The sequence below is a fragment of the Pyxicephalus adspersus genome, chromosome 7 (genome assembly GCF_032062135.1).
Source record: "Pyxicephalus adspersus chromosome 7, UCB_Pads_2.0, whole genome shotgun sequence".
NCBI lineage: Eukaryota > Metazoa > Chordata > Amphibia > Anura > Pyxicephalidae > Pyxicephalus > Pyxicephalus adspersus.
Window position 1 is genome coordinate 71866902 of NC_092864.1, and position 24491 is coordinate 71891392.

At 35.1% G+C, this 24491-nt stretch overlaps 1 protein-coding gene across 1 annotated transcript in view; it reads right to left on the bottom strand.

Annotated features, from left to right (window-relative positions):
- DNAH3 (dynein axonemal heavy chain 3) overlaps nt 1-24491 on the bottom strand; it is a gene marked incomplete in the record, with an annotated part of 167569 nt that overhangs the window by 103733 nt on the left and 39345 nt on the right. The window contains 8 exon segments of the mRNA XM_072418926.1: nt 637-751; nt 4086-4177; nt 5250-5461; nt 10980-11124; nt 12289-12442; nt 15981-16104; nt 18484-18668; nt 22789-22967. Coding sequence (XP_072275027.1) covers nt 637-751; nt 4086-4177; nt 5250-5461; nt 10980-11124; nt 12289-12442; nt 15981-16104; nt 18484-18668; nt 22789-22967 — 1206 coding nt within the window.

Consider the following 24491-nt stretch of genomic DNA (forward strand, 5'->3'; position numbering starts at 1 on the left):
GTTCCCTCAAATCACACAAGATTACACCCTATCACAATATAAGGTGTCTCCTTTTTAAATTTAGCATTTTGCATTTTCCCCAGATCTCATTAAAAGGATGGCGATATCACCCTTGCCTAGGTGCTGTGGGCTGATGTAGGGCAACAGTAAGCATATTTATTAATTTAGCCAGACTGGTGTTTCTTTTAAAAACAATGCTGATTTTAATAACTAGAAAAATGTTAATAATCTTTGCCTTTGTATGATGCAGCAAGTATAGAAAACTGCAAAAGAAAAAGTGGAAAATGTAGTGGTGTAGCTTCAAGTAAAGTGCTACATCAAGAGTCACAATGAACTATCTACATTACTTTTTAAACTAAATAAAATCTTTTGTATATTAACCCACATACAGGGTTAATCCTTTGTGTATAGGGTTATTATAGGTTAATTGTCTATGTCTATGTAGATAAAGTGCAAAATGTTTAAAACCACAGTCAGATCCACAATACTTACTGAAAATATTTAGTGTGAATATATATCACTGAAAAGGACACACATACTTATTTGGAGAATACAATAAGCAACCATTCAAAAAAAGTCTCGCTTACAACTTTGCATTCACCACACATATCCTTCTTAAAATTTAAGATTACTTACTGTGTCTCGATATCGGACAAAGTTAAAATTGATAGTGGACCATTCCGACTTCATCTTTTCCATTGCTTTTTCTAAAGAGTATTCCTTGCTTGCTGCTGCCCCAATCTGTTCAATCCTATAATTCATAAATTTTATAAATAACATGGTTGAAATCCCTTAACGATTTACATACATATTTTATTTATTAATTTTATATAAACTGATTTGCCCATATAAACATCAGGATACAATGCTTAGTGAAAATATTTTGGATGTATATTACTAAAAAGGATTTTTTGGAAATTACTGTAAACTACCATTCTAGGAAAGCTTTACTTACAACCTTGCATTCGGTATCTAGTATTTGTATTCATTTATCTAGTATTGGTCACTTAAAATTTCTCTTTATCATTTAGGACATGTCTCCAAATACATCTTTAGTGCTTGACTTTGTGGTTTAGAGAGCTAATGTCCCCTTTCTGGTTGGATGGTATATCTTAAAGCTATATAAGCCCATTTTTTGCTGTTGTGTAGAGATAAACAGTGAGGTACTTATTTATCTATTTAGTAAATCATGAAAAATAAAGAACACAGGGAAAGAAGCAAGTTTCAGTGATGTATAGGTAGGAAAAAACAGTAACAGCTTGGCTTTTTTATATTTTAATTAATAGGAGATTCACAATGCATTTGGCTACAGGCAAAACAAGAAAGAGGACACCTTACTGAAATAGATAAAAAGAAGCAACAAAAAGGCTGAAATAATTATTATTCCTGGATTACATGTTGCATCATGCTCTGTCAAGTGAAGGTCACATAAATAAAATCCTAGACCGCTTTCACCTAATTTCTTATGATTTTTTTTTTTGTAAATTGTGTGATCCGCATTTCCTGTCTTGGAGGTGCAACAGTATTTCCCAGTTGGATTTACTTTCTTGTTCCGCCTCAGTAACAATATTCAACAGGACATTGGAGGGATACATCTCCAAGCAGCAAAGGTAGCAATTAAAACTTGGCAAAGGGTATATGGCATTACTATTCCTTATTTATCTACGTTGTTAAAAATGTTACTTGTGACTTGATTGTTGACTTGAGTGTAGGTTAATTTTAAGAGACAGAAAGAAACAATAATTTGATATGACCTCTTGGTTCATCAGCAGCAGTGCCACAAAGAATGGTTCTGATTTCACAGGCCACTCTAAACATCTAGTAGTCTCTGCTCAACCTTGGCATGGCATAAAGTAGCAGATTTCCAAAAACTTTGGTCAGAGTGTTTGTTAATCTCAGAAGTGATTTGATTACAACGTAAAGGGTATGGATATTCCCTAGCGGAAACACTTATTTTCCTAATCCAAGCCCAGTGTAAGGCCCTGGTCAGTACCAGAATTCTCCAGACACCAGTCCCCCAATCTATCGCCGCAGTCTTCACCTATAGGAGCCCCCGCTCAGCTTTGGTTGCGTTTCCCAGCACTCGGTTGCCCCCAGGACTTAGTGCGCAAAGGATGGTGTTGGGAGATAAGCCGGCAGCTGACCAGGAGCCCACAAATACAGAGTACAGAGTTATCAGGAAATCCTGAAACAAGCCAAAGTCAAAACACAGGAGATCAGTCCACCAAGCGAGGTACAAAGTGAAGGGCACAAGCAGAGTTGAGGTCACAAGCAAAAGTAGGTCCAGGCAGAGTTCAAACGGAGTGTCAGGAACAGACAAAGGTCAGTAACAGAGAAATACTCCGAATACTCTGCAGCACAGAGTAGCCCACCTAACGCTATAACAGGCACTGGTGACTGGGAGAAGAGAGGCTATAAAGTCCCAGCAGCCAATGAAAATGCAGGACCGAGTCAGGAGCTGATCAGCCTCTAGAATTCCCATTCAGCTGTGCACAGCCCAACAATGGATGCTGGGGATGCCAAAAATACATCAGGTTGCACAACTAAAGGGAAGCAGGGACTGCTGCTATCTTAGTTCTCCTGGCTGGTGCAAATGACATTGCTGGACAGAACAAACAGTGTTTATTAATGCGATGGTGCACAGCACGGAGTCGCCGGACAGAGCATTTCTTAACACCCAGATCCTATTAGCCTGCCTATAAATCTTTGAGATGAATAGAACTCCACCAGCTGTACCCTTAAGAGGTTCATAAAGGAGTCATTTAAAAGCAGGATTGGTGTCAGGATCGATGGAACAGTTAGGCAGCAAAAATAGTATTTAGGTAAACAAGGGAGGGCCTGACCTTTAAAGGAAGTAGGAATAAAGTGAGAGAACGTTCCTACCTTGATTTCAAACAAAGCTTAGGAGAGGATAACAAAACCTCTCGAGAAGCTTGTTTTCCTACTTATATTTATTTAATTTAGACACCATGTTTGAGTGCTTCAGGAGTACCATAGTTCTGGAAAAAAAAAGCACAATTTCATCCAAAAAAGGATGCCAGCAGCCCAGACCACTGTATGAGGACTGAAGGAGCGGGAGTTCATGAAAGAACAGCTTAATCCAGCAGCAGCCAGGCCATGTCTCCCCCCACCACCCAACATAATAGTATGATTACTGGTATCAACCCATATTGACATAAAAGTGTGTCTGTTACTGGCTCTACAAGGAACTGAGGCTTATTCTTTAGCAACATAGACTGTTGTGCAAAGTAGGATAGGACTGACCTATATGGATGAGTATAATATTAAGAATAATAGCACAAAACATAACACGCAGGTTTAAAATAGCATTAGAAAACACAAGATGGACCATCATAGTTAAGAGGATATAAAATCCTTTAAAATATATCCACATAATCTTGAGTTAGACCTGGGGGTCAGTTACATGTTTGTTTATCAGTAAAGACAGTCGAGTTCAAATGAACAGCATGCTGACAAGCATATATTGTGTCTAAATGATTATATATGCTGCAATCCATGTATAAAGATCCAGAAGCTAGTAAGTTTGCTGGTATATCCCCCTCCCCCTTGTTGCTTATGCAGTTCTCACCTGTCAGAATACAGGTGAGAACTGCATAAGGTGAGAACCACAGCATTCTGTCAAATGAAATTAGACCAAACTGACATTAAACTGGAACACATTACTAAAGTTTAAAGGTATGTAAAGATTTAGACTTTTAGATTTATGCAATTATTGTCAGTTGTTTATTCTATAGACATTTTTAATTACACTGCTTTGCAACTAAATAACCCATCTCTTTACATGAAATAAGTAGTAACTAATGTGATCTATATCTAATAATGTCAGACAAAAAATTCAGACTTCATTTGGCAATAATTAGACAGCATTTTGGTTGCACCCCACTTTTTCTCATGCTGACAACCTGGAAACTGAACTGCCAGCATAATGCTTTATCAATCAGAGCTAAAGATGAATTTGAGAAAAAAAAGGCAAATAAAGCATAATTTGGTAAGAATTTGGTTTGGTTCACGAACAGACAATATGCACTGGTGAGGCAAGGGTTTATGTTAAAAAAAAAACTTACCTATCTATAAATTTGGACAATCCATACTCCAACATATTAATGAGGGATGTACTGGGTTCTGGAGTGATATCAAATCCAACAATCTCACTTATCTAAAAAATAAAATGCTATAATTATCCATTCTCCAAAGTTATCCAGTATGTATATGCGAATCTGCGTCTATATTAGGTAAACAATACACACAAAGAACACATGCAATTTTATTATTATGCTGATACCGTCATGCTTTATTATAAATCACTTTTATCATCTCTTGTTGTGTAGAGGAATGATACTGCACACAACACAAAGGGCTATTGTGGGAATTTTCCATGTCGATGTTCTACAATGGCAGTCCTACAATAGGGGCAACCCTACATGAGGCATGGGCATCGAGTATTACCATCATGCATGCACAGTAGCCAAGTGTATATTCTTAGGGACATATGTATGTCTCTCACCTTTTATGTTAGGCTGAAGTAGCAGGATTATACCTAGGGTAGTCTGGTGCAACAACCCATAACATTGTAAATGCATTGTTGTACGGACACAATGACCCTGAGTTACGAAAGCTCTCCATTGCTGGAGAGGATACACTTTGATCAGTGATGCTGGGTGATCCAGCAAATCTGGAATAGATTTCTTCAAAGTCATTTGCCATTTGCTAGCAAAATGTTTTGAATCCTGGACCATTGTGGAATGCTTTTATATGGCGATAAATATCAACTTGAGGAGTTGAACTTGAACTTGAAATATCCCAAAGTATGACAGCAATTTCTATCTGCTCATTCCTTGCATACAAACAAACACTGATAGGAAGTCCTAATATGGTTGTTTGCATCGGGTTTTGCTTAGCTACAATGCTACCTGCTATACACTTTTACCTAAATATATGTTCAGCACAAATATGCTAATAGGTAAATCAAGGCTGGATGGTAAACCAAAACATTAAACTATCAGCCTAATATTGTGCCTTAAAAAATCTTTGGCCACTGATTTTTCAAGACTTTTAAAGCTAACCTGTGGTGTCTGCCACAAAGCTCTTTTGATACAGATAAGAAAAAAACATAGCTTCACAGTTCATTGAATAAATTACTATAACGAACATTTTATTACCGTTCATGGTCACTATAAGGTTTATTTGGTAAACGGAGCAGCACACAAACTGCAAACTAGATGCTGTACCTGTTCCCAGTGCCGGCTTTTCATGCCTCGGTTACAGATGACAGAGATGATGGGAAGATGTATTTTAAACTTGTCAATTTTAAGCTTCACATTCTCAGCTACCCGCCTGGGTCCTGGCATGTCAGAAAAAGTCTTAGCCAGCTTGTACATCGTCCTCCACATATTCCCCACTTCCTCTGAGATGTCCTCGGAATTTAAATCCTGGAATGCGCCTGGTAAATAAATCAAGACAAAGAAATCAGATTTCTTTTTCAGCTAGAAAGCTTATTTGCTTTAAAAAAACACTGTAATGCTACAATATTGTATATTACCAACATAAATAAAAAAAAACAATCCCCCATAAAAAGTCGTAGTTCAATAAAATATAGTCAAAGCATTTCATATTTTTTCACAAATTTGTGATTAATTGCACTGAATCCTACATGACAGAAAAGTGAATATCAGAAATATCTAAATAATAGAGTTAAGAAAATTTAGCTATATGGAAGACTATTACACATTGGCAAAAGCCATTTACTGTGAACCAAGGTAACATGTTCAGCTTTAATTACAATGATTCCAACACTAGGTGACTGGGGGGAATCCCAGATTTACTTTCTTAAATGTTACTGTACTGTAAGTCACAAAGCTAAGGAAAGAAAGTTCACAGCTAATCAATTTAGGTTCTCTTAATCTCAAATACAGTATGTCATCCAAATACACTGAGTAAATGGGAAGTGTTGGTTTTTAAACATTGTACTGCATTTTGTGTGTTATCCTAAAATAAATGTATACACAATTAAAAGAATAAATATGTGGACAGCTAGCCGTTTTTAATGTATTTATGCAATAATAGCTCCTTAAAGAGGAAAGAAGATCTAAACTCAACTTTTTACTTTACATAAAGGGGTAGACTTTTTTTTTTAGTGCAACGTGGCGATCAAGACTGAATGGAAATGCAGAGCCCCCTGGGATACCAACGTCACACATCCCGGGAGGCTCTTGGCTGCTTCTTCTGATCGGGTATGCATAAAAGGGTATTTTTTCCACTAAGGGAGAAGAGATGCCAATCTTACGCATGCGCCGGTAGATTGGCTCTCTTTTTTTTCCCCACTTTACAGCAGGCTATGTCTCCCGATCTTGCACCTGCACATGATTCCATGATGACTCGGGAACGCATCAAAGAAAGGTCCAGCACCATTAAGGGATCTTAAAGGTAATTGTGCTTTATTTTTTTTTACTTTACTTTAGTTCCTCTTTACTGTGATCTATTTTCCTAATAATATATGCATTAAACAAATACTTTAGAAAAGGTATTTGAACCTATACTTATATTGTGACAAACATCATCAGAGTCTAAACCTGAGTTGTTTTTTTTCAAACCCAGGCTGTGGTGCTTCCTGAGGTGAGGGACATATTTTGGAACCCGGACAGATGATCACAAGTGCTTAATTGGCAGTGGCAATCAATCTCCCACTGTCTAAAATAGGATGCTAAAGAGGTCATACAAAACCAACTATGCTGATAAAGAGACAACGCTTTTGGAACAATTAAGCTACGTAAACACGTCCAATGGTTCTCGCCCGATAATCGGCTCAGGGCCGATGCCGGACGAGAATCTGGCGTGTGTACAGCTCCAGTCGTCCGAACGACCGTCCTGGCAGATCCACAGATGATGGACGACGAACGATCCTAATGCAAGGGAAGGGGGAAAGCGAGCAGCAGGGTGCTGCTCCGTCGTTTTTCCCCTTTCCATAGAGCAGAACGGTGCTGTATGTACAGCACTCATTCATGCATCGTGCAGTCCTTAGTCGTTAAAAAGGATTGTGAAAGATCCTTTCCAATGACAATAATTGCACGTGTGTATGCAGCTTTAAACTGTATTTTGGCTTTTGAATGTGGGTGTTAAAATAGCACAGTGGGAAAGACCTTATGTAATAATTTACAAGGAAAAAAATAATGGTACGACTTTTCATGTTGACACATATGACAGCAGGAAGTATTTACAGGAGATTGCGTTAGTTTGGCAATAGTCAGTATGTGCAGAAGTAGAGGGGAGAATACCAATAGACAGCAGGAGAGGAGAGTATATACTTTAAGTAAGTGCCCTTTGTGGCTGATGAATAAAACTGGGAATTATGTTAATGTCTTTCAGTTGGCAGTGAGATCTGGTTCATTTCTTTTAGTAAACATGAAATCTAAACTGTGCATTTATTCATGGAGCAGCGTACAAAAAGCAAAAAGTGCCATCTGAAAGCAAAACACATTTAAAAATGCACCAACAGAAAGAATTGAGACAAACAAAACACACTTAAAATTCAAACTTTGAAATCCATGTATTTTTAAGGACGATATAAAAAAGGGCAAAAAATGCCTTTAAAAAAAATCAGTGTGAATGTTTGTAATATTCAAGGCTTGAAATACAGCACATTACAGCATGAAATACTGCATCTGCCAATCTAAATTAGTTCATGCAGAATGAACAGGCAAAAAAAATCTGGGAATGCATGCTGTTAGGCAATTATTATGTAAATGTTATATCACCAGTGGAGTATTACATTGTTTTGCAGGTTATCAGTTTAATAGTCAACATCTATAAATCTGGAAGGTTTAATAATCTGAAAAAAAAAAAAAAAAAAAAAAAATAAAATCTGAAAAAAAAAAAAAAAAAAAAAAAGGACAGTGGAACCTAAATATCTGACATTTCTGTAAATTAGGAACAATTGCTCCCTGTCTTATTAAACCTTAAGCCCCAGTTTAAACCCAAACCTACATTTTTTAAAGGAATTTGTGCTCATGAAAACATATCATTTGCCCTTAATAACTTCTCTTAAGTGCTAGCTGTCAAACAAACTTTAATACAAATCAGTTACCTAGGACAGTTATACAAATTAGAGTTTCTGACTTCACCCCAATGTTAGTATGTCAGCAATGTTGGTCCCTATATCTCTCTCTCTATAGGTTCCATTAATCTTCACTTTAATTGTTCCTTTAACTTCCTACTTAACATCTCCACCTAATGCTCCTTAATCCAGACTGCAAACCCAACATCATTACTACATATCAAAACCCTACTGGATGGATAATTATAATTGCTAAGAAACAGTATGTATGTATATTATTTCAATACATGTTCCAGTATGCAATTTCAGTACTGGGTTAATGCATTTTTAAACTTAAAGTTTGACCTATGTTCAGGCCATAAAGTTGCGGTGCAGTTATGGCTTTCTTATGCCAGTAAACCACTGCCTTGGGGGAGATGCTACAATTAGCATCTTCCTGCAGCAGCCCAATAGAAAATGCATGGGGATGGCGGAGAGCAATACTGTACCCACTAGATTTTAAATGTGGTTATTTAACAAACAGCACTGCAGTTTACCGACCAGCATAGTGCCAGCCACTGGGAGCCTCTTGGGATTGCTCTTAAGTTTAGCCTATTTCATTCAATCTGAAGTTTTTATTATCATTATTCTGACTTTTGGTCATCGTCTTTATCACTAATCTAGCCTATGCCCTCTACAAATCTTTTGGGCTTTTTACTTCTTTATAATTACCCAGCTACGCCATTAAGGAGGCTGGCTTTTTTTGCACTACGTGGTTGTTCATATTTCCTTTGTAATTCCTTGTTTGCTGCGTTATACATCTACATTTTGCATTCTCAGTTTATCAACCCCCACTCCAAAAATGTTTTTTAAAACTCTTGTTTCCCAACAGAAAATTTGTCTTTTATAAAAAAAAGTCTTTAAACTCCCATTGGCATATGAGAATGTAACACCTTTCTCCAATAGCTGCCCTTGCTTCTATATCCTGGAATGTATTGTTCTCTTTATTTATCCTACAGCCCAGATATCAGAGTTATTTTATTCCCTCTCCATCATACTTCTCTTTCATGTTTAAACTTGTTCTTTTCAATGTGACAATCATGAACTTAGTTTTCTTTAAATCCATCGATAATTCATCTGACTCTTGATCTCTGGCCCAGTGTTTTATTTAGAAAGTCCTGAATTTTTCCTATACTACAATGTCACTCATTTTGTATTCACTAGTGACCACAGTCATTGGGATTGAATCCTTCTTATTACTACAATACCAATGCCATATGTTTTGAACAAAGCCTTTGCAGTTATGCGATGCCATATGTTAGGAACTAAGTTTTTGCAGTTATACAGATGCCCTTAGGATAATCCGTACATCAACAGAATGGTAGAAATATTATCTCATTTTTTAACTCTCAAACTACTGGCAGAAAATGTTCATGTAGAATATGTACTTTCTGTTTCTTTAGGCCTTCACTCTAAATCACTCTAACCAATGTCAATGGTGTTACTTTTAGAAATAATACTGAAAATATTTTTACAACTGAAATGACAATATGCTTTTGTAAAATCAAAGAAAAGTAATTGGGTATTCATGTCATATTAATTTTATGTTTTCTAGTATTTAGGTAATATGGAAATATGAAAACTCTCCACAGTAAAATTTAACTTTTTTGGCTTAATGTACATGTAAAGGCAAAACCTTTTATTTTTCTTTTAAATAGAATATGTAATTGCTAAAACAACCTGTGCGTTGTGCAAAGTCTGCAGAGTCTTTATTATTCATTTGGTTGCATGCTTTGCAAACACTGTTACCCCTTTGCATTACCTCATGTGACCCGTATAATTTAAGGTATGTGCTGTAGACTATGGGTGATAGGTACATTTTTGCTGATTGATACACTCTAACCACACTATGTAAATGTGTGCAGTGGCCCTATAATTTGAGTTTTTGGCCCTGATTTTTTAAAGCTCTATTAAAGTTCTTCAAGGCCGGAGAAAATACACGTTCATCAGTGAAGCTGGGTGATACAGAAAAGCTGGAATGGATTTCCTAAAAGTCATTAGCTATTTGTTAGCAAACGTTTTAAATTCTGGACCAGATCCATTCTTACACTAGTTAAAATATATTTAATCTTTAACAATGAACTTATTTACTTACATTTAGTTTTGGTTAATATACCATTGAAAACATTGTGTTTTAACTGTTCAAAGAGTAAAAAAAATAAAAAAAAACTTTTAAACCAAACAGAAATAATGTGTTTTCCGCTGTGTTGTCCCAAACATTAATACTTACTTACCTAAACAACAAAACAAATCCTATCTATAATATGGAGAATAGAAGAAGGGGAAATGTTTTGTACCAACATCCTGTTCCAGGGAGACAACCCCTGCTCCATATTCAGTACACTGATTCAACTTTGTCACCGCTTGAAAGAAAGCACTTGTACTTTATGCCCAGCAGTCTCTGGCTTCTTCTTCTTTTATCCCTTGCCAGAACACATTATTGCACAGTTGTGAGGGGGCAAGAAGGATGCTGCAGGACAACCCCTAAATTCTATGGACAAAACTACAAAGAGACCAGCAAATGTGTGTGCATTGCAATAGGATCTTTTTATATAAATATTGTTCTTTCTCATTAAATCAAGGAAAATACTGCCTATGCTTCACATATGCTTCATTATCAGACATAGTAGTAGCTGCTAAATGCTCTCTAAGCAAAATACTTTTTGAATGACATAAGGGTTTTGGGTATAAGTATTAGGAAAAATCAAACTATGGTATGTGAAGAACTAAGGCAGTGTGTTCTAAGGAAGTGGTTCTTCATCAAACATTAAGAATGTTTCTAGAATTAATATTTTATTCTGATTTGTATTCTATAATACACAATAGGGCACAGATAGATCAGTTTGCACTGACAAGGCAACATGCTTACCATTCATCCATTCCTCTGATTTACAGTGGAAATTATATGCGGTTACCCAGAGCTGTTCGAAGGGCACCTTGTTTGTTATCGCCATTTGCAACAAAGGGAACTGACTTTTCTCCCACTCCAGTAATTCTTCTTCTTTATTAATAGCCTGTACAAATTCACCATAGTTCATTTATTACAGAGCATACTTTATAATACAGAATGTTCCTATTACAGAGACAAAATCATTCAAAGATTTTTTGAAACCCGTAAAAGTTTTATAGACACCCTCAAACCCTTTATAAAAAGTCAACTATATCATTGTTTTCATTGTACTCCATGGCACTTAAATAGAAGACCACCCTCCCATTCTACTTCCCTGATCCCCTAGATACATATTTGTCTCACAACCCAATCACGATTCCTGTTCACCTCCCTACCTTATCAGCTCTCTTCCCTGAATGTTACTTCATGTGCTTCTTTTGTTCACAGAGAATTCCTGTTAAAACCTTTGTAATAGGTGTTCTTTTCTTACTATTGAGTTGAATGTACATTCACATGATGTAGCTTTAAACTTGATTTATATACTCCTCTGTATATCTATGATTTATTGTCTACCATTTGTTGTAAAAAGTTTCTGGTTGACCTCAATAAAAATAAAGTTTAAAAAAATACAAAATTTATTGTAACTGCTTTCTGAATGTCCAGGGTGCCGCTACACTAAATTTCTTTCCTTTTTTTTTTTTAAAACAAAATGCTGCTATTACTAGAAGGCTATAAAGAAAAGAAAGAAAAAAAAGAAAATAAAGAAAGGAAAAAAAAACAATTAGGGACAAGTGCCCCTAAACTGCACTAAATTTGGCAAAATCCATCAACTGACCCTTGGTGTTGAAAGATTAACCTATCAAGCCTTAAAAAGTACCCAATGCCTCCTGCAGTCCCATGTATATCATAAAGATTCATTAGAATTTTATTGTTTAACATCTTGTGTGGAAGGAATAGGAGCCCTAAATCTTTTGACATGTTTAGCAGAAACAATCTGCTTCCTAAGGAAAGTATATGTACATCATGTAGGGTTAATAAAGAAATATTGCTGTAATGTTTCAAACTTTTGGTGGTTATTATTTACTGGATTTGGGATAATGATACTAAAAAGTCCCAAATATTTAGCTTTAGCTTCCACTCTTTCTTTGTCATTGGTTTTAGGAGTAGTGATTGCCAAAAAAGAAGAGATTTTTACTAATACATGTGGATGGTTATGACAAATTATTAGTACAAATGTAAAGACAAAATGAAGGTCGTAGTATTTATACAAACACCACAGAACACAAACCTCAAACTCAAGAAGAGCCTTATTCAAGCTCAGATCCAGTTCATTCAGTTTCTCCATATTATTTTTCATTTCCTCCAAAGTCATTGTCTCTCTTTTTCTAAAAGCTTCAATATCAGCATTGTAGCCATTGAGCAATTTCTCAAAATCTGAACGCCTGCAAAACAAATTGTGATACAGTATTAATGCTGTAATTATTATCAAAGCATAATCTACATGCATACCTAAATTTGTGTCTTTTATCTGGTTTCCTGCTTCGGTCACAATTAGACTTTTTCATTACAGTATATAATTATCTGGATACAATTCAGCCTACACAGGACATTCATATGACCATTTAACCCTACATTAATTACCATTAAGTGGGTTTTATTTTAACACTGAAGGTTAAGGATAAATCAATAATACTGCGTCATGTTTGCCATTATTCACCCTGAGCTGGAAGGCTAGATCTATAAAAGCCTAGTAAATGAATGCATCTATCATTAGCAATCAGATTATTTTAAATAATGCATTAATGCTTAAATTCTCTTATTTATATTATGGGACATTACAGAAATATGGCATTTGTTACACTATATGATCTACATATAGTTAACTGCTTTCTATAAAAATGTACAACTTGCTGGGGGCGTGGCTTGGCACATGGCGGAATAGCACATATACTCCAAGGGCTCCCATCTTCTATCGCTTCATACATTACAGAAGCCATGAGAAAAAAAACAATCACCAGGCCTCCGATGCATTGACTGGAACGTCGCAATCCCATTATATTGGGACCTTCTTCCAGCCCACCGGCTTTTCTACATCAGCCACACACAGCCAGAAGGGAGGCAAGAAGGTTCCAGGGGTGGTGCACCCGGCTATTCCAGTTCTCCCATCAGCAAAGGTGAGCCATGCACCACAGTCTCCCATGCCCAGCCCTGGGGACCCACTATTACAAGCCTCCTAGCTCCCAGTGTTTTTAGAAATATTTAAGGGTTTTGACTGGTTACCATTGAAGATGCAAAACTGTCTGACTTTTTTTGAGTGTTGTACAAATTGCTGTACTATGATTATATTTCTTTTATCACATTTTTTTGAATTTTTTTTACCTTGCTGTACTAAGACTGGATTTTTTGTATTGTATATTTTCTTTTATAACTTCTAATAAGCACAAATTGACCCATAAAAATGTTTGGCTTGCTGTCATTGTTTATTTCTTCTAAAAAGTATACTATGCTTTTTCAAGTATTTCAATACCACTGATAAGTTTATTTACTTTGCACTTTTTACTCTGTAAAGGAGAAAAAAATATTTTGCAGGGGATAACTAGCCTCCTGAATAAGGCACAACTCTCTTGATCCATCCAATAAACTGCAAGCAAAAATCATGTTACCGGTATTTTACACTTCCTTAAATGTGATTGGGTGATTGTGATTGGGTATTCTTTAAGAATTGAAATTTTTACCACATTCACGAGAAGTCTGTAGATGGTAAACATGTGGGGTGGCAGCCTATGGCCAAGCTTCTGTCCTTTCGGGTAAGTAACCACAAAATACCAATAACCTATTTATTTGAGCCACCAAGAAAAAAGGGGCACTTTACCATTCACCTCCAACAAAAGGGGCATTTTACCATTGGCCACAAACAAAAAGGGGACATTCAATGCCCGACCATCAATGTAAAGAGAATCTTTGACCACTAACTTAAGGGGTTATTTACCAATGGCCATAAAACATAGTGGGCACTCACTGAAGAACACAAACTTAAGAAGAATTTACCCCTGGTTGCTCAATAAATGAGCACTGAACTGTTGGCCACCAATATAAAATGCCACTGATCCCCAATGTAAGGAAACACTACATTGTAACATCTCCCCAGTTTTAAATATTTTAAAACAGATCAGAATACTTTAGTCAAATCAGGTTACAAAATTAAAAATGACGAAGCATGTCCAGCTCCGGCATGCTTGTACAGTTAATGAAATGCAAATATTGGCCTGTTTACAGTCTGCAGTGGATAGGAGTTGGATTTAGGTGATTAACTCTTTAGGTGTGTCTGTTTTGTAACAAAAAACTATAGCTCTTTCTGAGTTTCAACATCTAAATCAGGCTACAATGGTCATATATAGTTCTCTGGGTATATTTATTTATATTTTATTATCCAGTAAAAATATATATTGTATTTACAGGTTACTTGTACTTATAGCAGAACTTTTCAGAGATTATCTAAACTGTCATTTTTGACCAGGTTCTAAAACTACAGCTTGACTGGTTGGTGTTCTGATCTTCTGCTTTAAAATCACCGAATCACTGACCCAGAATGAGAGTATAGCTCAGTTGTTCAGCTAATTGCCACGCAACTTGGCCACAGTTCTCTGCATGCTTGATTCATGAATGTGACTGGGGCCACTAAAACCAAAGTTTACACCCAATTTATTAGAACTCTTTATAACGTGTTTAGCAGTGGCTGTTTCTATAATTGTTCAGTGATAGCTTCACTTTTTATTATGTTTTTATTTATTAATTTTGAATTATTTTTAGTATGCTTTCTTTGCCATACCTAGTATAATAATACAATTCTTTAGTTTGCCTGCAGGAAGATTTCAGCATTGCACTGATTGATGGAAATCTGCTCCCAGAAATAGCAGATAACAAGTTTGATGTGAGATAATAAGTGTTCAGTTTTCACCTGGCTCATGCTCCTGCTGAATTCCTAACCTTGGCATCCTGAATTCACTGTTTAAAGCAAAGCCTATTGCCAATGGCAAAAAAGGTATTATTTTTTTGCTAAAATAAAGGGCCACAGCACTGAAATGACCAATTAGTTATATATAACATATATATTTAAAAGCTTTTAATTAGATGCTTTTTTAGATACATTTATCTAGACTATAGATAATATTGTTACATTGTTTTATGTGTACAGGTGCTTTCATTCCATAGAAGAATACTGTAATCTGATGCATAAATCCTTCTTCATTCAAAAATAACAAATCCATAGGCAAACAGAATGTTTATGTCTGTGCAGGCAACAGTATTTAAATGAGATGTAAATTACATATAATATTTAATATTAAGTAAATGCAAGTTAACATTTTTATCTATTTATTACCTCTCATTTTGATCACAATACTCACCTTTAGCTTCCTTTTCCCAATGAGGCTCCCAGAAATCATAGACTTTAGACTACCTTAAAACCTACTAAGGTCAGCTGCACCTATATGCATTGAGGTTGCATTTTTAATCCGCGTTACCTCAACACACATACTTTGTGAACTGCAGAGCCATTTTTACCCCAGCACACTGTGTGGTGGGCTGTTGGGGGCAAATTAGAACTAGTGCATTTTTGTCCTATTGTGGCACACTGGCTGCCTGAACTAAACATGGAAATTCACTACATATTGTGCATGTGGATAACACATTGTGAATGGCGTCCATGATTCCAGCTCACAAATAACAAATGTAAATCTAATGTGGCTGCAGTAGCTTTGATACTTTTTTTTTCTATGTGCCCATAACACAAATCAAACTCTTTGGCGTTTGATATATGCACAGTTGGGACTGCAGTTTGTTTGGATCTGACTCATATTTCTAGTGTGTGTAAGGGTATTACTATAGAATTTAAGTGCAAATTTAAATGCAAAACTACTTATGCAGTGTGCTTAATTAATGCTGGATTTCGCATTAACCTACATAAAAGTATTTAATTACCTTCTCCGCAGTTCATCTTCAGCCTGGTCTCTTTTGGCCATTAAACGATTGTTATTGACTTCAAACACTGTCTCTATCTGTTCCGGCCAATGAAACACAGCACTGTTCAGTTTTAAATCATCATCTGTAATAATATATAAATAAAAATAATGTATTGCTTTAAGTAGATATACAGCAATAATGGAAAAAAACATTTTTTTTTTAAAACTAAATTGAAAGGGGAATTATATTTATGTTAAAGAATCCCCAAATGAGAACATTTATATTGTAGTAAATTTAATACACAGTTAAAACAGTTATAAAAATGAAGGCTATAAACAGTAGATATTATTGGCACGCTCTATAGCAACAACTTAGTTACACATTTTTTTTTTATAAAACCAAACAAATCTTATGCAAACTAACTTATTGTGAGTATACATGTGCTTAGTTTTTATGATAAAAGGGTCTAAAAACTTTTTCTGATGGAATAGTGATGGGAGTGGGCTTTCTGTCATATCAAACTAAAATATGTACAAATGTATGAACACAGAAATAACACATAGAAGGAACTTTATCACCTGAAACAGTCCAGAAACCTCATGGGACACATTTGAATCCAAAAACAGAATGCAGAATCATTTTAGCATAACTGAAAACATGGGGCATATACAGAGCATATTATGTGCTTTTGAAAGGCTAGGCACTGCAGAATAGAAAAATGTATCACTAAAAAATAATATAATATTAATACAACAGATTTCTAGTCTATTACACTATATTATGATATTATGAATATACATGATCAGGTAATTGCAAAAGTGTAATTCTTAATCATTTAGTTTTGCAACTCCAACCAAAAAAAGAAATTGCAATTTCAAGATGGTATAGAGCTCCAGTTCTGTTACACAAAATGTTTTCAAATATATCAGATAAGTGTGGGTGGTGCTCAGAAGAAAGGGGACATTTTCCAATACTAGGGGAGATTGTGACTGGGGAAAATTATTAAATTACATAAACATGTCACCAGAATAAGCTTTATCATCAGATTCAATAAATAGTATGTTTGATGTAAAAAAAAAATGTTTTTTTCACTTGTTTTATTATATTGTTTTTATGTATGAAAAATGTTAATGATAAAAAAAAAAAAAAATCACAAATCTTTTTATTTACTTTTGTATAAAGTTGTCTATCCTAGGTTTATGATTAGTTAAGAGAGGGGGTGTTGTACTAAGTAACGTGAGACTTTTCTTATCAGTATCAAGTATGATAATTTGGACGTAGACTGTCTGAACAAGTGGCCCCTGTACCCTAAACGGTTTCCATAGTGTCCTCAGTTGAAGCTGGATAAAACTGATCCAGAACTAAAGTGTTGAATCGAGATTATAAAGTGAAGATACAGGTTTATTCCAGTGTAAGATCAGGTTAACACTATACCAACAGTCAACTTTTTTTAGGGGGTAAGTTTTGCCTTCTTTTGTCGAGACTCAAAAAACAAATGGACTTGGTAACAAATACTGCATTTATATAAAATCAAAGTCCAACCCAGTGTATTACTGGAAAATGATGTGATGCTCCCATTTTAGAATCTTTAACTTTTGTTTTTTTACTCTATTTATCCTGGTGACCATTGTCTCCAGTACAGAAAGTTAATGAAATTCCAACTTTTTTGAGTGATGAGAGGAAAACCTTCCAACAGGAAAATCTGTTCTGCTGATAACTGGAAGGGATATGTTTTTATCTTTAAATCAAACCTGTGGCTACACTGACATATACATGAGGGACTTACTTTGAAAAGCAGGTACAACCTGATGGTTAATTTTTCTATAGCCTACAAAATGCTATGAAATGTTGTACATCGCTGTAATGAGGAATGTAAAGGGCAAGTATGAGGCGGGAAGGAGGTAAGCATTTTAGATTTCTTGCTAGAAAAAATTAAACACTTCTTTGAATAAACTTTCTGTTTCTCTCCTATGACACAACTTTTCAAAACAGACCTCTCCATATACCCAAGTGGCCTAAACTCAACTTTTTAAATACATGGGTCTCTTAGAATGAATACAATACCAATTAAGAGAAAGAAACAATGAGGTTGTTTTACTAAAGGAGATTTAGGCTGTTCACTTAGCAGAGAGCAAAGGATAGTTTATTAAGTTTAGTGTGGTGAAGCTCTGCTGGCTTTAGCCATCTATTCGTGTGCATGGGAAAATCCTGTTTTTTGAATTTCCTTGTATTTGATAAAATATTCTTTTCAAAATGAATTCTCACTATATGCAATAGGCTAAGTGAGCAGCCTAAACTAATTTTGCTTCTTAACCCTTTAAGTTCTTATTATCAAAAGCTAGGAGTACCACTAGGACAGAGTTTGACATTTAGGAAGAACCAAAAAGTGCTCAATCATGTTGCTTAACAGTAATGCCTTTGTGACCATTGACTGACCATAGGCTACCCTAATGCATCATCACCATGCAATATGCAATAACTGTGGCTAGTTATTATTTATTCTTTTACATTGGAGACTTACATTGGAGAGTGGCGTAATCCAAAAGAAATCCCAATCGACTGGCTGCTTCTGAGATCTCATCCTTTAGTTTATAAACTGTAACATCACTTGATGTCCTAAGGAAATCCATCAATGCAACCAAGTCTGCTGTAGTACCTGGAACTTCACGGACTCTGTCTGCTATTTTGCTGTACTTGGAACAAATGCTGCAGGAGAACAACCATAATTAAATCAGTCAAGTATTGCTTTTCCTATACCTCATACACGGTCTCATAATATATATGTAAGAAAAAAAAGTTTGAGTCAAAGTGAATATTCACATTTTTAATTTCTTTTCTCAAAGTCCAATTAGAAGAATTAAACAAATAAGGTTGCTTAAAAGAAAAGAGAAAGTTACATTACAGAAAGTACCCTTGGTCTAATAAGAAAGTAGAGGACGGAGATTTACAACATTCCCAAACATTTAAAAGGAACAAGATATGCTTAGACATTTTTCAGCATTACACTATCCTGTCATCTTGAAGTGTAAACAAATTTGTAAGCCAACCCTTTATATGTGTCCACCAAATCATAAGTGAAAGATGCCATGCGGTAACCTATATAGTTGCTTGCAAGTGATTAAATGGACATTTATAATAGGGAACTAAGCGAAATGGCATTTAAAGCTGGTCTCCAACCTTTCCTTTACTCACATAGTTGTACGGAATCCTCTCCTGTACTAAAACTGCTTAATCTGATTTCACTGCACTAGAAGCTGTAGAAAGTCAGTGAGAGACTAAAGAATGTCCAGCATAGTTTAGTACTTTACTCCTCAACCTGACTATCCCTAGCTAACCCCTTTTATTCATTGAATTTCAGTCTTTTTACCCTCCCTAGAGGTAACCCAAGTGTGGGGTGGAAAAAAGTTGCTAAAAGCGGTAACCTCGAGTCACACTCGGGGTAGGTAATCCTATGGAAGGTAATAGTAAATAGAGCCTTACCTGATCCGCCAGCGCCCCGCGTCGTCACGATCTCCGTCTTCTTCCGGCCGGTTTCTGCATCCGAGGAGTCACCGGGGAGTTCCCGGTGACGTCGGTGCGCGTGTACGTTGCCGGCGGGGCAGGTAATTCAAAATCTATTTGTATTGCATTCAATCCAAAATAACTGTATTGAATGCAATACATTGGATTTATATGTGTAAAAGCAGTACATTGTTTTCAAGAACATTTATTTTACAGTATATATAACAGTATAAGTATAATATGTATTTAAAAAAAAAAAAATTAAGAAAAATGTTTTTTAAATATATAGATTTTTAATTTATTCAATGTATTATTTTTACATGATTTTGTGTTTCAAACTTTATTATACTCATACAATTATATTATACTGTAAAATAAATGTTCATGAAAAACAATGTACCGCTTTTAGACATATAAAACCGGAAAGAAATGAACCGGTAGGGAGGGTAATCAGCATAAAACATGGGTGTATCTAAAATTTTATGTTCTCTTCAATTATCAGATTTTTGTACAAAGGTACAGTTGAACCTCACATTGATCATGGGTCAAAAAAACTATGTAAACTAATAATCCCAACTCATGTTTAGACCTCGATTACTCCCTGTAGTATACGTAAAAAATATCTCTATATTTATGATTTTTCTCTTCACTGTTAGGTCCTCATTGTAAGGATTCTTCACTGTAAAGTCTGTGAAAATGTGGAATCGGCTCCCTCAGGAAGTAGTTTCAGCAACTACTTTTGATTGCTATAAGTAAAAGCTGGATGATTTCTAGAAGCACAGAATATAACTGGGGAATAAGGCTTTAAAGAAAAGATAAAAGAGACTGTTGATCCAATCATGAGTATAATCAACAGCCTAGGTAAAGGTTGGAGGAAAAGATTTGTTTCCAGAAGTATATCCTGCAGGTGCAGGTTTTTGCAAGCATCTTATGTTAGCACAGTTGAAGCAGTCTGTGTTTCTAGGAAATCTTTTGGAGACCATAAAAACCTTAATTATTTGGCCCACTTTCAAAATGAAACCAATTCAGACATGACACAGATGTATAGCTCTCTTCAGTCCCAGTATTAGATTGTGAGATACTGTACAGTCAACATGGTGTTAGCAAGGACAACTGGGGCTTTGCACTAAGATCTAGAGACAGTAACTATGTTTATAAATGCATTTTTGTGTTTAAATCTGTATACCATTTTATCTCTTTTGAAATCATCTTCCTGAAAAAAAAACTATTTCACTTTATTTATAATACATAAGAGATGACAGTAAAACTGTATTGGCTTGAGCATGCAAATTACATTCATTAATAATCCTACTGAAGATTAAAACAGAAAAACCATTAAAAAATCAAAAATTGTTCCTTGTTAAACAAGACAACCTCTGCTACAGATGTATCTCTCCAAACCATTTTTAACTGAAAGTAATTAATCAAAGCACCATGTCACATCAAACTGCAACTGAATAAAATAGTCTAGTGCTGTCACATTAGATAAATAGAACAGAAAGTTAATACTTCTGACATAAATAAATGGACAAATTACCATAGTACATGGAACACAGCTAATGAAAGGAAAACAACTAATACTGGTGCAATAACAATCCACATACTACCACAACACTGTAAATCCCCCTTAAAATGTAATAGTTATAATATTCAAGGTATTTCACATATAACATTGAACCCTGTATGTTTTATTCTGATTTAATCCTTCAATAACCTTTAAGGCATGATTAGTTAGTCTTCCATACACAAAATTAAAAGGTGATCTTTTGAAGGTAAATACATTTCAGCTTAGTTTTTAGAACATGAAGAGGATGTTATCATCAGCCACAATGGGTGAGGTTATTTTGGCATACAGGGAGGCATTGTAGGCAATAGCAGAGAGTTTTCTTTTAAATTAAACTCCTTTATATTTTAAAAATGTGTTCATTTTTTATTTGTGTGGAGCAGGTATTGGAGTAGGGACAGGCTATCAATGTGGGAATATGAATAATGAAGGTTTTTACTATTTATCTGTACAGCTGTGAATTATTTTGTATATTACTAGTGCATGCCATGAGATTCTCAATGTCTATAATCAATTCCTCTACAACAATACCAACAGCTGCCTCTGCTTGTGAGAGCCAAACTTCACCCTGCAATTGGCTGAACAACAGTCTAACCAAACTGTAGCAGAAAATAGGTGAAAATAAAAACAATATGAATATACCCTGATCCATATTCCACAGAAATTGAATCAAGTCATCATTGAAGCAGTTATCCTCTAGGAGCCTTGATGCACTTTAAAGAACAAATACTTAATTATAAGTACTTGTTTGAAATGCAGAACCTTGTTAATGGCTACTTCTATATGCAGATTGAAATAAAGCTTTTTAGTCACACTAAAGCTGCTTTCTAAAAAGAAAAATAAACTGTATGATATTGCACACCTTTACTTTGAATATATTTAGCTGGTTTTAATTAAAAGTTTAATTAGCCTTTAATGAATTGATACCTATGCATAAAAAATATCTGGTAAGATATGTATAGCCTATAATTTAAGGTTATGTATTTATTACTAATTTGAATTTACCTAAAATAATCATTATTTAGATTATCATTCTGGCATGAACTATAAAATAATCTAAAGCTAGAGAATACAAAATTTTTTGGTATAGCCAAAATAATCTAACCAAGGACCTGGCTATACAAAACACATACAGTGTCCATAGAGAAGGATGTGTAATTAGTGTTAAAATACCAGTTAGGCTTCAACTATTTTTCAGTGAGTAAAATTCTGAATCATTAGCATGCTCTAAAATGTTTTGGCTCCTAACAAAACATGTTTGTATCTAACAGCTAGTTTACCTTTGATGTGTCCACTAAATCATAGACTGATGATTCTTAAATGATAAAGTGGTTCCAAACGATATTAGATCTACTGAATTGTAAACTTTTCAAAACAGAAAATTATAGTTTGCTAATTTTTATTGAACCTAAAAGGTTTGGGTTAATTTACTATAGGAACATAGGCTATTCTACCCTTATCAAAATAATGAAAGAGAATTTTCAGCTTAACATCCATTTACATGTGGTTAAGTATTTTTTGAAAAGTGAACTTTTACAGTTAAAATTGGACTGGTTGCTTTAGGTGAGACCTCCATTCTATTTTTTCTTCATGTTAAAAAATGATGACCAGTGCTGAGTAAACTGTCAGAAAAAAGGATACATGATGTGGCATGAGTCGCTATCATCCTGAATAGAATGAGTCACCAATTTGTGTTGTATATAAACAATTGTTTTATTGTCAGCTGTTTGTTATACCCATGGTGCAAATGAAAGTACGTACCTCATATTTAACTGCCTGTTTTCATCTACTTCATACTGGATAAGCCGGTCCTTTAATTTTTGAGCTCTGGCACAAAGTTCCTCATTAAAACGTAAAGCATCCAAACAAAACATGGCAAGGGGAACTGTTATTTGCATGGATGCGATTTCCCCCTGAAGCTGTGATAAGCTATTAATTTTCTGTGAGATAGAAGAAAAGAGACTTGATGTTAGAGATGGACAAAATTAGAATTTTTTTTTTTTAACATTCAGAATCAAAACATTTACCATTGAAATGAACTGAAATTGTAAAAATAAATGTACTCATAGGACAAACAGTTAAAGTAAGATAAATGATGAATTTTAGCTAATTGGATAACATAAGTAGCTTGGCCTTTCAAGATAAGTACTATAAATAACAGAAAGCATACTGCACGACTTGTATTACTCAATTAGCATAGCATACACATTGTTTAAATTGTATTGTAATAATAAAACTCATTTATAACATTTACATCATGATTTACATCCAAGGTGTCCAAAAATAAAATGCATCACAACCACATTGCAGCCTATTTTTGTTTTTTTATTCAACCATAAAGAGGCATATAATATACAATCCCTATGTCAACAGCAAAACCTAATATGTAAACATGGTTATGTTGAAATTATTAGACCTGAAGGTAAACAATACATGAAATGTACTGTTAAAGAAAAACACCAGAATACTTCCTATTTTATCCTCATCCTTTTATCGCTGTCAAAAGACCACAAATTATATAAAAGACCACGTCACCTGATCTCGAACATGCACAGTGCAAGATTGGGTTAAGTAGGATGAAGAATGGTGGAGGGATCAATGGCTTTCTGTCTATAAAGGTAAGTGGGTTTTTTATTTATAGTTCTGCTTTATCTCATCTAGGGATTTGCTATTTTTAATGTATTTTAGCAATATTCACTAAATTTACGAGTGAAGAAATGTGATTGTTGCTGACAAATAATCACAGGGTCAGTAGCCACGTGTAAGAGTGGCCTACCAAATTGTTTGTTAATTGTACATAACATATTCTTCCTATTTGTTAGAATGTTTAAACATTATTGCTGTACTTGATTATTTTATATGTTATTAGCTAATTGTCCCCAAAGTATTGCTATAACAAGACAGGAAGAAAAGTCAACAGAGAGCTTTGAAGAATCAAAAAACACCTTGCACCTTCAGGGTCATTGAACACTGGGTATTAAAATCTATTCAATTTGGAGCAAAAAATTCGGGCAAAACCATATAACCAAAATAGTGGTATATACTAATTGGAGAAGCATTCAAATGTCACTAAGTGCGGTTCAAGTGTTCACATTGCATCTTAAAATTTGAAATCTGTCTACCAAGACAGGTATACCTAGGTTGGCTGATTTCGTATAGGTTTGCTCTGTGTTCTTGCAGTGACACACGGGGTTGGATAACATACAAGGATGAGCGCTATTCCCAGATATATTTTTGCATTACAGCAAAAAATTAGGGTCATTTTTGCCACAATTCCACCACTGCATTTTGAAGCAATAAGTCCTGATTATCCCTAGTAGTCACGGTCTTAGTAGGAATGAGGGTATTCAAACATTTGAAATTTGCATATGAGACAGGTGCGCAGGCGTGGCCGGAGCTGATGGCTGCACCCGGAGCTGATGCCACCCGGGGACCGGGACTAGTGGTGGTCTGCATAATCCAGG